The 17,874-nt window shown below is 38.6% G+C and overlaps 2 protein-coding genes across 6 annotated transcripts in view; one reads left to right on the top strand and one right to left on the bottom strand.

The window, feature by feature from the left end:
* Positions 1 to 626: 626 nt before the first annotated feature.
* Positions 627 to 3,855, top strand: si:busm1-57f23.1. Its single transcript, NM_001004512.2, is given in 4 exon segments — positions 627 to 941; positions 1,881 to 2,032; positions 2,115 to 2,216; positions 3,504 to 3,855. Coding segments are annotated over 4 exon segments (435 nt in total). The 5' UTR covers positions 627 to 847; the 3' UTR covers positions 3,591 to 3,855.
* A 162-nt stretch (positions 3,856 to 4,017) lies between these two features.
* The window catches only part of rassf6 (Ras association domain family member 6), a 48,701-nt gene continuing 34,844 nt past the window's right edge, over positions 4,018 to 17,874 (bottom strand). For 3 of the 5 annotated variants that reach the window (XM_087269740.1, XM_087269738.1, NM_001045339.1), the window contains 6 exon segments: positions 17,070 to 17,263; positions 13,607 to 13,708; positions 13,475 to 13,526; positions 5,483 to 5,601; positions 5,302 to 5,399; positions 4,018 to 4,307 (listed from right to left, as the gene is read on the bottom strand). In XM_087269740.1, coding sequence (XP_087125866.1) covers positions 4,232 to 4,307; positions 5,302 to 5,399; positions 5,483 to 5,601; positions 13,475 to 13,526; positions 13,607 to 13,708; positions 17,070 to 17,263 — 641 coding nt within the window. In that variant the 3' untranslated portion in view covers positions 4,018 to 4,231. 5 annotated transcript variants of the gene reach the window in all.

Below are 17,874 nucleotides of genomic sequence, written 5' to 3'. Positions count from 1 at the left end.
AACAATGCCTTAAAATTTTATTCATTTATTTTTTGGTTTATTTGGGAAAACAATTGATTTATGTTCGATTCACTTCAATTTGTTAACTTGTGTTGGGACAGCATGCATTCATTGTGTGGAACCCTACATTTTTACAGTGTAAATGTAAAACTTAATTGAGGCTAGTTTTAAAGTATACTATAGCACACTTGAATAAACTTCTACTTTGTAAAGTTATTTATCGATAAACTAAAATAAATTTTAAATGTTTTTTTTTTTTAAACATTGAACACACACACACACACACAAAATTAGATAGCATTTTTTGTTGCATCAAATTAACCTCATTGGTACTTTTAACTTAAATTGCATTGCAATTTGACGTAAAACAGCTTGTATGACGAACTAAGTTAGAAACAAAATCGACTTAGTTTTACAACGTATAAATAACCAAATTTAAATACACTAAGCAGTAGTGAAAAGTAGGAGTGACGTTGGTTCTCCGTCAAGCGTTGTTAAACTAATCTTAACCTGTAAGTAACAGGAAGTATTCTATAGAAAGTCAGTCTGACAGAAGGCCGGGGTTTACGGCATTTAAGCAGATTACCCTTTCTTTCCTAGTTCACTGTCACAGGTCACACACTTTCACACACACTTGACTCAATTGCGGATTGCGGACTGTGTGTTTTCCACCCTGACTCACCGTCTGTGTTGATTCACTGTCGGGTTTGGGCGTTGACGGAGCTCCGCCCGGGGGAAGGGCGCATTTGGAGCCGCGGGGTGCGTCAAGATCTTTAGGACTGCGTTTCCAAAAGCGGCCACATATTCACAGAGAACCTCATTCTGCCGGACACACGCAGCTGGAGACATGGACATCTACCTGCTTCTCTTGGTGTCTTTTCTCCCTTTGTTTCACTTGAGCAGAGCTGACCAGCCTCTGGAGGAGGCGGTAGTTGTAGCAAGTAAGTGGTAACATTAGGGGCCGTATTTGTTTTATTAGGCTAATTAAATGTCTTATTCTACATTTCTGTAGACTGTCAGGAGTTGCGTCGATGTTTGCAGCAGCTATTGTACAATATAGAATAGATGATATTACCATAAGTTACTTTTTATTATTTTCATTTTATAATTTTAGTCGTTATATTTATAACATCTGTTTTTTTAGCGCGTGCCAGATTTTTTCTTATATTTGTTATTTTATTGATCTTATTGTATAGGCTTTGGTAATTAGTTATGTTATAATTTAGTTGTGTAGTTATAGTAAATTTAGTATAATTTAGTACTAAGATATCTTACATCACGTTAAACAAGCTGAATTATTTTTTTGTAAAATTAAGATTTATTTTATTTTAAAACATTTATTTTATCATTTCTTATTTTTAATAAAATTGTTTAGTTGATTTAGCTTTAATGTATTTATGTGTTTATATATGTTCTTTAATCATTATGTTGATGTTTTTTATGGCTCTATAGCTAGTTTTCATTATTTTATTGACTTTAATTTTAGATGTTAGTAACTAGAATTAAACATTGTAACTAGTTATGTTAATCAATAACAATATTTTATTGATTTCAGTTCTAGTTATTTTTTAATTGAAAATTATTATTTTTTTCTCGACAACTAGGTGTTTAAATGATGGTTTTAACATTTTGCATGATATATTTATTTTTTCATTAACATTTTTTGTTAATTTTGTTGTTCTTGTCATCTTTATTCTTGAAATATTTGTGCATCTGTAGTATAGTAGAGGAAACTGTGCTTTAACATGCTAACCATAGAAAAAAAAAGCTATTAAAAAATGTACATAATTTGAGAATTTTTTTTTTTTCATAAACCCATTGCTGATTCATGTCATGAAGAGCAAGTGCTGTGATTAACATTCTGTCTCTGTGTCTCTCAGGAAATGTGGAGCTGCTTGGTGGATGGACTGATGCCAATCCGGACAGAGAAGATGTTCAAGTAGCAGCGAAAGAAGCTGTAGAGCAATTCAACAGCAAGCCCAGAGCAAAGAAATACTTCAAACTCATTAAGATCACATCAGCTAGCACTCAGGTACAGCTTTCATGGGTTCTTACAGTTCACGTGTGCTTTAAATGTATTTTAATCACATTAAATAACACACTTTTCTGTACAGGTTACAAATAGGATAAACTACAAAATAGAGGCCATTATTGGAAAAACGAAATGCCACAAATCGGAAGGTGTAAACATTGAGACTTGTCTCATGGCAAAAAAGGTATATTTAATTATTTATTATTATTATTATTATTATTTCAGAATTTAGTTGTTATTAACTTATGAGATTTAAATAGTTAAAAATATTTAGAATTTCTATGATTTATTAAAGATTTATTGATTTTTTGTTTACGTTTCTTTGGATCCATTCAAAAAATTCAAATGTATCAAAGAGGAAAATGGGGTTTATTTGTAGCTGTTTAACATTTCTTCCTAGTTTAAAATAAAAAAGCTTTAATTTTGCAAAAACAAACACAATGTTTGCCATGTTTTCAGACATTATACATTTTTAGACAAAAAATACCAATGTTTTAACTGCAGAAGAGTTAAGAAATTAATAATTGACGGAATATCCCTCAAAACATTTATAAAACATTTGTCATTTTCTTAAAAAAAATTAAATAAAGAAACATGCTTTACCCAATACATTGTTGCCCAATACATTGTTATATATATATATATATATATATATATATATATATATATATATATATATATATATATATATATATATATATATATATATATACTTGTTTAACAGAGCAAGTACATTTTCACAGTATGTCTAATAATATTTGTTTTATTTCGGCTAGAAGGAAAGCAGTTAAAAAAATAAAAAACATTTTAAAGTCAAAATTATTAGCCCCTTTTAGCTATATTTTTTCGATAGACTACAGAACAACCCACCTTTATACAATAACTTGCCTATTACCCTAGCCTGCCTAGTTAACCTAATTAACCTAGCTCAGCCTTTAAATATCACTTTAATCTGTATAGAAGTGTCTTGAAAAATATCTAGTAAAACATAAGTTTTAATAACTAATAACTGATTTATTTTATCTTTGCCACGATGGCAGTAAATAATATTTTACTAGATGTTTTTTTAAGACACTTCTATACAGCTTAAAGTGACATTTAAAGGCTTAACTAGGTTAATTAGCTAAAGTAGGCAAGGTAGGGTAAATATGCAAACTTTTGTATTGCGTTGGTTTGTTCTGTAGACTATCGAAAAAAATATAGCTTACCTGAATATTTATTAGAGCATCTTTATATATGACTTTTACCATAAATGATGATTGGGAAATATGTCAAAATGTTATTATTTTTACAATAGCGTTTAATTTGATTGTTTTTCTATGTATATAGTTACTTTTGTCAATTTAATTAGGTACAGACACTGTACTTGACCCATGTGCATAAAATTGTTGCTGCGATGTTTTTATTTATTTATTTTTTTAAATGACCATTGTAATTTAATAAAATATTTATTTTATTGTATTTTTTTCAGCAACTGACATGCAAGTTTGAGGTCACCATGGACCCAATGAATGATGACCATGAGGTGCACAAAATGATCTGCAAAAGATCCGCTTGAATTTCACTTTAACAACAAATTGATACTGTATAGTTTTGCACTTTTGGATATTGATGACCCATTGTTTTGCTAGCATTTTTGTGATATATCCAGTAGCTTCTGTATAATTTTTGTAAGATTATACAACATGGATTGAAATAATCTTCTTTTAAAAGCAATTTAATATTTTGTTTAGAACCCACTTTTATTTATTTTTTAATAAAATGTCTTCAGATTCATGAAGTGACATCAGTATTCCTAAACTATTAAAAAACAAGTTACGTAATGACTTAATTATAAGTGATTTTATGTGCTGCATTTTGCCCAGAATAAACTGACAGACATTTTCCAGAAAGCTACAGTAAGCCTAATGGAATTTTTTCCCCAAACCACAGATCAAATACAGCAACAGAGCACGACAGTAGTTATTTCACAAACAAACTGCTACTCAAATACCAGCATTTTATTTGGTCTCTCACAAGATAAATAGTTTAATTACAGTTCCATTATGCAAAATCTATTTTACATTATTTACACTCACACCACAAACATAATAGTGTAAAGCTATGTCCTGCATGCACTTTTCTTTTTTTTTTTTTTTTACTGTTTCTCATTCGTGGTTGATCTCACATGGAAAACTGTTTCCCACTGCCAAGACTTCTTTATACAGTCGTCTCGGTTTTAACTGGCATTTTTTTCCTCAAGCACTGCAACAAGAGACTCCTTTCCTTCTGGTATCTGTGTAACAAAATAAATTATATAGTGATTAAGTCTTTTATGGAAAAATCATAAAATGAAGTAATTGCCACAATCATGTTGTAAGTGCTGTGGACTATAGATGTGACATTAACAAATTGGATATAATATTTTGGGGATTTTATTTTTAAAAAAACATTTTGCTAGGAATGTCGTTGTAGTATGTTGGTAGTGGGCTGGTTTAGACACTAAAAGGTAGTAGGAGTGGTCGAAAAAAAAAAAAACATGCATCATGAGTCTTTCTCTAATTATTCTGAATCGATTTTCAAACATGTTTAGAATCACCAAAGGAAGCAGTGGTTACTGTGCAGAATGGACAACGATTATAAAGGAATCAGCTTGTGTTCTGCAAATGCAGACTGTAAAAGTGTTGCCAATGAATGCAATCTGTTCTACTACATTTTTTGTTAGTTCTATGTGACTCTGAACTAAAAGCAATTTACAATCTTCTGAAAATATTGGTTCAGGTTCAAGAGAAGAAAGACACTCATAAAAGTCAAAAACCACTAGGGTGTGAGAAAATAGTGCAGGCATTTTCATATTTGGGTGAAAATTCCTTTTAATGAGTAAATCACAGAATCATTAATTCAAATTATTTATTCAACACATTTAGTTAGTAAGCAAGTGAACATCTCAGATGAATCACTGATCTAATTTGTTCTAAAACAGATACATAAAAGAAGGAATTTCTGCAGCTTTGTTCTGAGACACAAATGTTTTTCTCTGGCTTTGTTGGAACTTTCTGTTTGTATATAAGCTTGTGTAATGTTACTGAATTATATTGTGTATTATAATCTTTAAAATCAATAGAGGAATTTCTTTGGCAGTAATAACTTGACTTATTGGCTCACTTAAACAATACTGTAGGCTTCACCACACTCTCAAGATGCTTTTATATACAATTTATTTATTTTTTTAAGTGAATGACTGTGAAAGTAAAAGTTGTAAAAAGACAACAACACACCCTTAGACTTACTTTGCTTTTATCCTTTGTATCTCCAGATTCTCTTGCTCTTCCAGTTTCTGCAGGATAACCTTCAAAATGGGCATTTCTAAATTGAGGTACTGAGCTACCTGTTAAATCAATGCAATGGCCCGTTAGTTTTGCTTATTTGAGTAAAATACACTTTCTGTAATACCTGAAGAGCTAGACTTACATCAAGACTAATTTCCTCTTCGTCTGTATCCATGAGGAACATCTTCATAATGAAGTTTGATGGTCCTTGTAGAACACGCTCCCACAAGGGCAGGTCTGAACTGCTCAACCTTCTCTTCTCTATAAAAGATGGATATAATAATCAGAAATGTGACTGAAGACTTTGGGCGTGTTCACATTCGTAGTTCACTCCACATAACTTGTACATTTAGTCCTGGAACACTTGGCATTCACAGCTTTTGGTTTCATTAAAGGGGTCATGAACTTTCATGAATAAATTTAATCATTTTATTTAGGCTTAGTCCCTTATTTATCAAGAATCGCCTTAGCGGAATGAACCACTAACTATTCCAACATATGTCTTTACGCAGCCGATGCCCTTCCAGCCACAAACCAATACTAATAAAGCAGCCTTATAATATATAGTTTTTTCAATGAATGTTTATTTCTATTCTATTTACATAAATAATAAAATGCCATGACAATATTTAAAAACTTGGAACATTCCAGCAAATCAAATAAATAGCAAAGTTCAGTTCAGTTTAATTTAGGTCATTGTAATGCAAATATAACTGCTGAAGAACCACTGAAGAGCAACTCCACCTAAGCACAGCTCCAGCCCCAACCAAGCAAATCAAAGGTGACAGTGGCAAGGAATCAAATCTTTTGGCAGTTTTGAACAAACCTTGTAAGAAACTAAACTCAGACAGGGTGACCAATTCTCCTCTGGCTAAGCATCTTGAGTGTCAATGAGACACAATGAGTATCTGGTGTGGAGAAGGTGTAGGTCCAAATAAGTGATCAGAGTGGTGTTCAGTCTAGCTGACCCTTCGATTTTTGCTGGAATCTTATGCTATCAAGATTTTTGCATCAACAACAAACATCTTAATTTAGAAGTAATTGACTAGAGTAATCTCCTGTCCAGTTTTTGACCCTGCTCATGTATAAATAGGCTGATAGTTGCGATAGTTGCGAAACTGTTGCGATTGTGACTAAACAATTGCCCACTTGTTTCAAATCCATTTGAGTTTGTTGCTTCTGTTTGAGTACAAATGAAAATATATTAAAGAAAAAAATAAAATAAAAAATCAATTGACATCAGGCCCAGATTGGCTAATCGGGAAGACTGGAAGTATTCCCTGTGGGCCGGTCCTTTTTTTGGCAGCGGGGGGCAGTTGATAGCAAAAAAGCACAAAGGTGGCACTGAAAAGGCCAGAAATAAAATAAAAAAGCCGATTACATTTTTCACCAAAACAAGCGGCAGGAACGCTCTGGTTACTAAAGTAAATGCTATCAGTGAATTTACTTAATGCTATCAGTGACTTTACTTAATTCATGAATGGGGATTTCGTTTCAGAAAGCCAATCGTCTGAAAGAATATACAATGGGCCAATGAAATGCCAATGAATTGGCAGCGTAAGCTTGCGCACATGTGCCTTATTGCCAATTATCTCCGCATATAAGGACAGGTGAAGCAAGGACACGCCATCCTTTTAAGCTGAAGAGACTGAACTACAGCTAAGGAACAGTCATTATGGCGATGCTAAATAGCATTTCTGTTCCCCTCCTCGGGGAATGAGGGTTACTTTAGTAATCAGAGCGTTCCCCTTCGGAAGGGGAACTTTAATGTTATCAGTCAATTTACTTAATTCATGAATGGGGAAATCTCTGGAAAACGCCATAATGACTGCACCTTACTTTCGCCTCCGATGAGAGGATAGCCAGGCATAGCCTGAGCGCTTAGGCATCAAAGAGAGGTGCGGTCCTCCAACGTGATCCCTGGCCCTTACTTATCCCACTTCAAAGAAGTTTTACGGATTTAGATATATTTTTTTAGAAAGTCGTGTCTAGATAATTCTAGGAAAATACAACAGTACGTTGGGAAAGCGTGCAGTTCCGATAGGGAGGACGCTGTGGAGGCCATCTGCTACCCAATGGGGGAGATATGATGACAAAAAATACATATGGACTAGCCCTGAAAGGGGGAGTACGCATATAATAAGATGGTTAGCGGAGAGGGAAGAAACAGGTCCGCCTGTGAGGGGGGACTACACCGTGGCTGAATAAGCATATGGGATCGCCTAGTGGGGATCACGCATAGCGGGCACCTACACCCAAAACTGGGGCTGACCAGCGGGCAGACCTAACTTAGTGAGCCAGCAAATGACTCTCCGCTGAGTCAGGGCTGGGGGCCTCAGAGGAATCTGCAGGCCTCACCTGACAGGGAACTTGACTGACAGATAAAAAGGCACAAGTATCTCCGTGTTAGGGAGAGTGGCACAGCAAGCGTGTTTCAACACCTTCATGAATTATTTCCTCAATCACCAAGGGTTACCTAATACCCTTGAGGAAACCGGCTCCACTCGCAGATTGTAAAACCTTGCAAATGTATTAGGTGTCGCCCAGCCCGCAGCTCTACATATGTCTGTTAGAGAGGCGCCGCGTGCACGCGCCCAAGAGGATGCGATGCTCCGAGTGGAGTGCGCACGCACTCTCGGGGGACACGGCTCGCCTTGGCTCTGATAAGCGAGAGAAATGGCATCCACTATCCAGTGGGCCAACCTTTGTTTCGATACGGCACTTCCCTGCTGCCGACCGCCAGAACAGACAAAGAGCTGCTCAGATGATCTAAAGCTCTGAGTACGGTCCAGATAAATATGCAAAGCGCTAACTTTACAAAGTAAGGAAAGGGCTGGGTCTGCCTCCTCCGGGGGCAGCGCTTGCAGGCTCACTACCTGGTCTCTAAATGGTGTGGTAGGAACCTTGGGCACATATCCCTGGCGGGGTCACAGGATAATGTTAGAGTAATCCGGCCCGAATTACAGGCACGAGTCACTGACTGAAAATGCCTCCAGGTCCCCGACCCTCTTAATAGATGCCAACACGACCAGCAGAGCTGTCTTCAAGGACAGAGATCTTAAAGGTAATGATTCAAGTGGCTAAAAGGGATCAGTACGCAAGCTTGTGAGAACGAGGGTGAGATCCCAAGAGGGCATGAGAGGGGGGCCTTCCCACGGTGCTGCCAGCCACCGTGTCATGATGAGCGGAGATGTCAGCCACGTAAACCTTGAGTGTGGAGGGCGACAGCCTGCTCTCCAGCTTCTCCCGAAGGAAAGAAAGCACAATGCTGATCTGGCAATTTTGGGGGTCTTCGCACCATTCAGTGAATAGACTCCAGTTCAGGGCATAGGCGCACCTCGTGGAGGGGGCTCTAGCCTGAGTGATGGTATTTACCACCGCAATCGGTAAGTTACCTAAGTCTTCCTCGTGTCTAAGGACCACACGTGGAGGTTCCAAAGATCAGGGCGAGGGTGCCAGATGGTGCCCTGTCCCTGAGAGAGTAGGTCCTCTCTCAAAGGGATCTGCCAGTGGAGGGTCGTTGCGAGTAGTGAGAGCTCTGACATCCAGGTCCGGTTGGGCCAGAGGGGCGAAACCAGCAAAACCTGTTCCTCGTCCTCCCTGACCTTGTACATTAACTGTGCAAGCAGGCTCACTGGTGGAAGTGTAGTTAAGGCCAGCTGTAGGCCATTGCATCCGTGCCGAGAGAGCCCTCGATCAGGGAAAAAAACAACTGGCAATGAGCGTTCTCTGGAGAAGCAAACAGATCGATCTGGGCTTCCCCGAATCGCGCCCATATAAGCTGAACAGACTCGGGGTGGAGTCTCCATTCTCCAGGACGTAAGGGCTGGTGTGAGAGCGCATCGGCTGCACGGTTGAGCTTGCCTGGAATGTGAATGGCTTTTAGTGATTTCAGCCACGGAAGACTCCAGAGGAGCAGACGGTGGGCAAGCTGATACATGCGGGGAGAGCGAATACCCCCATACAGTTCATATACGCCACCGCCGCCGTGCTGTCCGTCCTGACCAGCACATGTTGCTGCTCCAGCACGAGAAAAAAATGTTGGAGAGCGAGGAACACTGCCAACAGTTCCATGCGATTGATATGCCAATGCAACTGGGTTCCTTTCCACAGGCCCGCAGCTGCATGCCCGCAGCACACAGCCCCCCAGCCCGTGTTGGAAGCATCTGTTGAGACAACAACATGACTGGACGCCTGTCATAGAGGCACTCCAGCCTGTAGGAACGAGGGGTCATTCCAAGGGCTGAGGGCGTGGCAACACAGCGCAGTAACAGAGACTTGGTGTGTGCCCGCGTGCCATGCGCGTCTGGGGACTTGATCGTGAAGCCAGTGCTGGAATGGTCTCATATGTAATAATCTGAGTGGCGTGACAGCAGCTGCGGATGCCATATGCCCCAGGAGCCTCTGAAATAATTTCAGTGGGACCACTATTTTGCTGTCGAGCTCTCTCAGACAGTTCAGCATCAGCTGAGCGGGCTCTCCGGAGAGGCGCACTGTCATGGTGACCGAGTCCAGCTCCAACCCGAGAAAAGAGATTCTCTGCACGGGGCGACTTTGCTCTTTTCTCCGTTGACCTGAAACCCCAACAGGTGGAGGTGCCTGAGCACCATGTCTCTGTACATAATCAATTGCTCGATTGCATCCTTTGCCAGGAGGACAGCAATCTCCTCTCGCAAGACAGGGGCGGACAGGGGGCTGACCCTTGTGAAATACACACCCGTGAACTTGGGGAGCCGTTTCGCGAACTGGATTGCATAACCAAGTCTGATTGTGCATATGAGCCACCACGAAGGGCTGGCCGCGCTAACCAGGCAGGCAGAGCCCTCGCTAATGGACTCATTGCTACAATCGCTGACGTACCAGCAGTGGGGCAGCACAGAGTGGGTGTGCTGATCCGAAAAAGCGCGAGGTTCCCGCGGAAGAGCTGGAGGCGAGCGATTTGGTCTCACTCCGCACCCTAACTCCGGAGAGGGGGCTTGAGGAGTGGGGGAAAGGAGACCGTCCCCCCAGTGCTCGTGAGCCACTGGCGAAGTGCACAGAGCCTGCGAGCTGGAAAGCAGAGCATCCCGGACTGGCAGGGTTCGTGCTCTCACATCCGGGGAAGCGGAAAAGTGCTCTTATATTGATGTTTTGATATTGTGTGCTCTTATATTGATGGAAAGAGCAAATTTCCTCTTCTCCGTATGACCTGTCTCAGGGAGGCTTCGCGGTCCATTTACCGGACTTAACGGTGCACTGGGCAGGGGGGGCTGTCTGCTTCCGAGGTGCTCGACGCGCTCGGTTCGCGGACGCCCTCGGCGAGGAGCAGCAGATGTGGATGGTTCGGCGGGCGGAGCGGGCTTACGGTCCCGCCGATAGATGACATTGCCCATCGCATCCAACTGCTCTCTCACCGCCTTGAACTGCTGGGTGAATTCACAGACGGTGTCGCAGAACAGGCCAGCCTGGGATATGGGGGAGTCAAGAAAGCGAACTTTATCAACTTCGCGCATATCAGCCAGGTTTAGCCAGAGTTGGCGCTCCTGGACCACTAGTGTGGACATTGTCCTCCCCAACGAACACGCAGGGAACTTAGTGGCCCGAAGAGCATAGTCAGTTGCGGTGCGAAGCTCGTGTAACAAGCCTAGGTTGGAACCACCCTCGTGCAGCTCGACCAGCACCTGCGCTTGGTAGTGCTGGTAGGTGGCCATCTCGTGCAAGGCGGAAGCAGCCTGGCCCGCAGCCTTGTAAGCTCTGGCTCTGAGGGAGGCAGATAACCTACAGGCTTTGATGAGGCGGAGCCCGCCAAGAAGGCGGATTCACTTCATACCCCCTGGCCGCTCTGCCGTCAAGAGTGGTTAGGGCGGAGGAAACGCAGCACGGGCAGAGAAAGGTGCCCTCCAAGACTGTGTGAGCCTACTGTGCACCTCCGGGAAGAAGGGGACGAGAGGCTTCGAAGGCTTCGCCCTCTGGTCCTCTACGTAGCACCCATCTAGTCGGTCCGGCCGCGGAGCTGGGGGATAAACCATCTCCAACCCCACGACCGAAGCAGCCTGGGAAAGCACAGCTAACATGTCCGTTTCAGGATCCGTCTTGATAGCGCTTACCTGCCCGGAGGGGGCGAGCGGGTCTGGATCATCATCGGACAATGAAAGCCCACCCTCCGATGTTGCAGTGGATGTCTGGTCTCCGGTGTCATCGAGCGTAAGGGCTACCATCTGGTTAGACAGATCGCTTCCCTCGCCCGAAGCTTGGATGGAGCGCTTGGAGGAGCGGGAGGTCCGCGGGTCCGTGGGCGGCGTATTATCTCCCGCTGAAACCCTCAGATGTGCCCAAGTGCCCGCTGCAGTGCAGGGGACGGCTGGGGTGGTTCGCCCCTTTACAAGGGCTAGCCGCGATCTCAATAGCGCAACAGTCATGGCATCGCAGTGACGACAAGAACTGCCCGCAAGCACTGCATTAACATGTTGGACCCCCAAGCAAGCAACGCAGTGATCCTGCCCATCATCCATATATATAGGATATAAATATGAATGATAAAAATTTCATAAAACATATTAATTTCTACCCTACATGAATTTAAAAACCGCTGCCTTTACTTTCTTCATCTAGGGAGGCTTTTCAGTTCATTCAATTTGCTTTTGTAAAATGTTATTATTATTAGCAGTATTATTTATTATATCCATATTTATATTTGTTTTATTAAAAACAAGCTTAGATTTGTCCACCTAGGTTTAGACAATATGGGGCATAGCAGGTGTATTTGGAAATAACTCAGTATTTTGACCACACTTCGTTATTATTGTTCATTTATTAGTTTGCTGGAAATTAGAACTAAATTTAGAAAAAGTTTAGATACAAATATTTGCGCTTAACAAACTAAATTAATTATTTATAGGCTAATTGATATCTGTGCGTTAAGGTTTTCCTATTCACAAGAGCAAAAGGGAAAGTGAACTTACTTTACGTCATGTAAATAGCAAATGCGCTTATGGCGCGACGCAGGTGGCTCTTAAAGGGAATTGGAGATGAGACTCTAATTGGTTTATTCTCAAAAAAACTCATTAAGAAAATAAACTCAACCCTTTTAGACCATGCGCCACGGCGCAAAGCGGATTTTCCCATCCTTATAGTAGAAAATATGAATTATGACACGCCCTGAATGCGTTTGCGCTTTGCGCTTTCCGTTTTGCGCATGGACCGACAAAATAGAGCCCGATAAGTTAACGATAATTTAGTTAGGAGCATTGCAAAACAATGATGTCTGCAAACCACCGTTTATGTATTGAACTTTTTTTCTGTACTGTAGCTCTTCAGCAGCAGCAGCCTCTAGTCTAGTTTGCAGCTAACAGTGAAAAGCCAGGCTCTGTAACATTACCAAGCACTAATCATGAGCCTAACACACTAGAATGAGCAGGAAGGATTATCATTTAGTAAATATAATAATCTGAATAATAATATTAATATTAATAAATATTACACCTGCTCAATGAAAAATGTGAGACAATTAATGAAATCAGATGATTCACTTCATTAACATATCTGACTTAACTTGATCAGAAAGCTAAAAAGGGGGAAAACATATGAAGCCATAATTAGAAAGTAATACTGTGATTAAAAAGTCTGGCAGATAACAGTGCAATACTTGTTTCATTCTTTTTTTTTTTTTTTTTTTTTTTTGTCTTTAAGGACTGGGTATCTGTAAAGAATTTTGCACAGAATATAAGAAAAAGAAAAAGGCATGATATTGTCATTAGAAAATCCAATAAAATTCATTTTAATACTTATCTTATACATATAGCTTAATCTATATTTATATTCATTTGATACTTTTTGGGTTTGGATACACTCTAAAAAATGTAGGGTTCCACACAATTCATTCATATTACCCCAACACAAATTCATTTAGTTACCTTAACACTTTCAACAAATTTCTGTAGAGTAAACATAAAACAAGTTGTCCTAATGAAATCTCAAGAATTGTGTTGTTTTAGCTCATTTTAATTAAGTAGTTTGAACAAGCATAATACCCTAAAAGCATGTACGCATTTTGTTTTGTATATTTTCTGGTTTGGTCTTAATAATGGTGGTGTCAATGATTGAGCTTTTTTTTCAGCTTTTGTATGATTTGGAATAAAGTGAGGGTTCTACATACCTCCAGTTTGATGAATGCAGTAGAGGGAAAATTCATTTGGACTGTTTTCTACCTGCAAAAAGAAAATTAAATGGAACTGTAAACTCTGTGGTTCTTATGTATCGAACCTTCAGTAATAATACATGTACCTACTTTAAATTTGTGTAGCAGTTGTGTAATGACCTCTTGTGTCGTCATCCTGCTGTTAATGTGCACATTTGTGGTTGCTCCAAATGATGGTGTGAAAACAGATGTCTACAATAACAAAATGACTCAGAGAATTATAAAAAAAAAACAATAACAAAGTCATCGAAAAAAAAATCAGGAAAAATGGTGTGTTCAGAATTTAAACATTTTTTTTTTAATTTTCTTTTAAATTCTACAGAAGAAAGGAAGTAATAGGTTAGGAAGTTTATTTATTTACGTTTTATTTACTCCAAATTGTTTTTATTGTTTACTTTAATACAGTTTGTTTAGTTATATTTTATGAATATAGATATTTTGTATCATAGGTGAATTCAGTAATTTAATAATTTCATTAAAGGACAAAATATATCAGCATATTACTTTTTTAAGAGTCACCAGAATTAATTGTATTGCCATAAGATAATTTAATAAAAATGTTATTTTTTATTTTTTATTATTTAACCATTATTTATCAGCAATCATTTATTTTACCATGTTGGATTGACCCACGAAAGGCAGTTGAAGCAAAAAGTATTTGTACATGTATAACAAAAGTATAAAAACATATGAAGAGTTCAGATGCAAAACCCTCTAGTTTCATCTGACCTCTTTTCTTGTAAATGAGCGTTTTCTATCAGGCTCTTCTGATTAGGTTCAGAAGTTTTTTTTCATAAATGTCAGTTTAGACAACTCCTTGGTTTTTAACAAGGTGAATTTTCTTTTGAGTCAAAACCAGCTAAATCCACTTGTGTTTTTTTGTAGAAACCTCTAAATCCACCTACTGGGACAAGAAAGTGTAATTAGTTGAAAATCACTAAAGATGCTGTTAGAAATTATTTTACCAAACATAAAACACATTACACAAACCACCTAAATTAAAAAATACTTAAATCTGTCAAGTAAGCGTCGGTTCACTCCGCTGTGATAAACCAGGGAAAGAGCAGAAGGAAAATGAATGAAATCTGTCAAGCAAGTGCATTAATTATTAACCTTAAAATTGACATTATTTAAATCTGAACAATCTGTTGTCATTTCTGATATTTGGTATTTAGATTTAATAAATACTGTACAGTTTTATACACTATATCTTTTAAAAATAGCTTAAATTAGCAAATAAATCACAAGGTATAGGCCTACTGGGCAAAAAGGTGATGTCTCTCAGACAAATTTAGAAACTGTCATTCATTCATTCTCACCATACTTAAGGTCTTGGTCTCTTGTTTATCCTATCCACGTGGGATAAAAAAAATTCTGCATCTTAACTCAGCTTCTAAACGCATCTAAACGCAGCTGCCGTTTAATGTATAGTGAATCGGACTCATTCAAAATAGCGTCACTGCGAAAAAAACCCGTTGTGGATGCATGCATTAACTTCTCTACAGTGTGTTTTCTTTTTCTTATAATGCACAGAGTTTTGAGGTACGGGACGATTTTATTTGCCATACATGACAGTCGGACAGGCTCATCCAGTTTATCAAACTCTGTTTGTGGAATAAATAGAATCTGGAGTTTATATACTGCAATAACTGCAAACTGACATTGCACCGCTCCTGTGCATGTCATTAAATACTGTAAATAGCAAGTTTTTATACCAAGAATGTTGATTTGTTATTCTGAAATACCAGAAATTATAAAAAAAAAACAAAGTAAGAACCAGATGGCAACCTTAGAGTTGACCTTGGACTGACTTAAACATTTTGCTGTAACTTGTTACAGTAAGCGGAATAAAACAGTGTCCTCATAAAGCTGGAGTATCAGTGCACCCTTACATTGAAAACATGTGATTGGATTTGTGCCTTCTGATTGGTTCTTGGGACATAGCGGCTTTTGCTGTCAAAGGGAAGTGGCGTTTAGTGGTTTTTTACAACAAACTGCTTTTTCTGAATGGGCTGATGCTGCGATTTATATGGTTTGAAGCAAATCTATTTGTTGATAGTGTACTGCGTGCCTAAAGCATTTACTCGATGTCATTATCTTATTTTTGGCTGAAGTGGCATTTAGCGGCTTTTGCATCAGAACTCTTCATACTTTAAGAGCAACTACACACAGTTTGTTTGTGCCAAAGCATCAACAAGCAGGCAATTAAATTTCTTGATTTTAAACTTTATTTGCTCACGTGAAACAATTGTACATTGTGAAATACATTGTCATAATTATCAGTGGGACTTGTGGGACTTTCTGCTTCACTATTCACCAAGACTACAACTCCTATCATGTTTTGCACCAACATGGACACTGATTACACTCTACAGCTGATACCAATACCAATCTGCATTATTGATTGTTTGTCGCCTGCCACAACTGGCGGTGAGCAGAGTGAAGTTTTGAGAAATAGTAAAACAATCGAAGAAAATGTGTCAAGGCTTTAAAAAATGTAAAAAACAATCTTTACAATAACAACTGGTAGTCATTTTCAGGTATTGGTCTGAAACCACTTCAGCAAAGAAAGTATTAAGTGAACTGAGTAATTAAAACTCACATATGAACAAGTGGAGTGGGCAGTGTTCCTGACAGGGATATTGGGTTCAAATCCAAGGGGAAGTGTAGTTGAACTTTAGTCATTTAAAATTTTAGTTTTTATTGCTCTGTTTTGCTGTAACATGAGTCTATCATCTGAATGAACTCTTTTTGAAAAAATCGGTTGTTTTGGTCTTTAAAAATGTAAATAAAATACATCAAGTCACAATTATTGAATTTTTGTACTGCTAGGATTTGAACTTGGGACGTCTGCAGCACAGTTTCGTTATATGCCTGTGCACTCTTCACTAGTACAAGTGTGAGTGGGTTTTTACTGTGCGATTTTTTATTTGAGATTTGCCAAGGGTGCCAGGTCTTGAAAAACTTGGTAAATGCCCCAATTATTTGATTTGCTTTAGTCACATGACCTGGATGTCTTGAAACACTTCGGAGCAGCACCTGCACTTCGCAATCTCATCACCACGTTGAAACATCAGTTTTGGATCAGCCATTCCTAGCCATGACCTGTTTTTGGATTACTTTTTTGGATTACCCATTTTGCTACAGCCTGCTCCTGTTTGATCCTTGCCTGCATGACCACAGCTTTATTTAATAAGGCTGTGTTTGTAACTTTTGTCAGCAAAATTGTCTGCACTGTACATAACAGACATATTCAAACATCAGATGACATGTTCATAATTGTGCTTTGCAAATTATAAATAACGCACCATAAAGAAACATTCAAAACAAGCAGTAAGTTACTTGCTGCATTTCACTAATTGACCACAAGTGTCATTTCTGAATTTAGCATCTAACCCTCTCAAAGTCAAATTTTTAGCCAACACATTTGCTTTTTAAAAATATTGTATTCATGTATTATTTATGTGTTATGATAAACAACAACACTGTATTACTCATAGATTGCATACAGCTCCAAGCTTGACATTTGGATCATTGCAGTTAAACTACAGACCTTATAGTTGTAGAAGTGTCCATTGATGGAGAAGCGATGGTTTCTGTTCTTTTGACTTTCAATCATCTTCTTACTTTTCACCCTCATTTTCACCAGCGAGGCGTCGCTCATGGTGCGAATCAGATATGAACTATCTTCATTGATTTGCATGGTCCGCGATGGCCTTAAAGTCATGGTCTCGTATACGATGTAGTCTAGAAGAGAGTGTAGATTGTGTTAATGAAATATGAAAGTAATTTTTTTAATGCAGAACAACTTGTCATTTATTAAATGTAGTAGTACACTAGTTGTTTTTCAGGTATAGTTCACCCAAAAATGTAAATATGTTAGCTTGATCATCCTTAGGCCATCTATAATGTTTTTATTACTTCAGTAGAATATTGAACATGACTTTTAAAGAAATGATAAAACTGATGAAAACTGAATTAATACTCATTCAAGATGGGAGATATTTTATTATTTGTTCACAACAGGAAAAAATAGACTAACAATAGTAATAACTACAATTAAATCTACACTTAGTATTTGCAGTGATTTATTTTGACTTAAGATTTACTGACTTAAGTACTTAATAAACTTCATGACATTAGTCGAGTGTCTTTTTTTTGTGAGCAGACGTCAATTAGATTGCATTATAAGTATAATTTATCCTTATACAAAACCTAGGATGGCTTAAAGAACATAAATAATTCATATATTGCTACAATGATTTTTTTTATTGTGTTCACGTTTGATTCAGTTATCTGTTGCTATCATGTGTCTCCTATTTGCTCAGTAGAAGCCTATCTGATATCCTTAATAATCT

Source organism: Danio rerio, chromosome 10 (genome assembly GCF_052040795.2).
Source record: "Danio rerio strain M-AB ecotype USA chromosome 10, GRCz13ab, whole genome shotgun sequence".
Classification (NCBI taxonomy): Eukaryota; Metazoa; Chordata; class Actinopteri; order Cypriniformes; family Danionidae; genus Danio; species Danio rerio.
The sequence above is the reverse complement of the archived record's forward strand: the minus strand, read 5'-3'. Positions and strand labels throughout refer to the sequence as shown.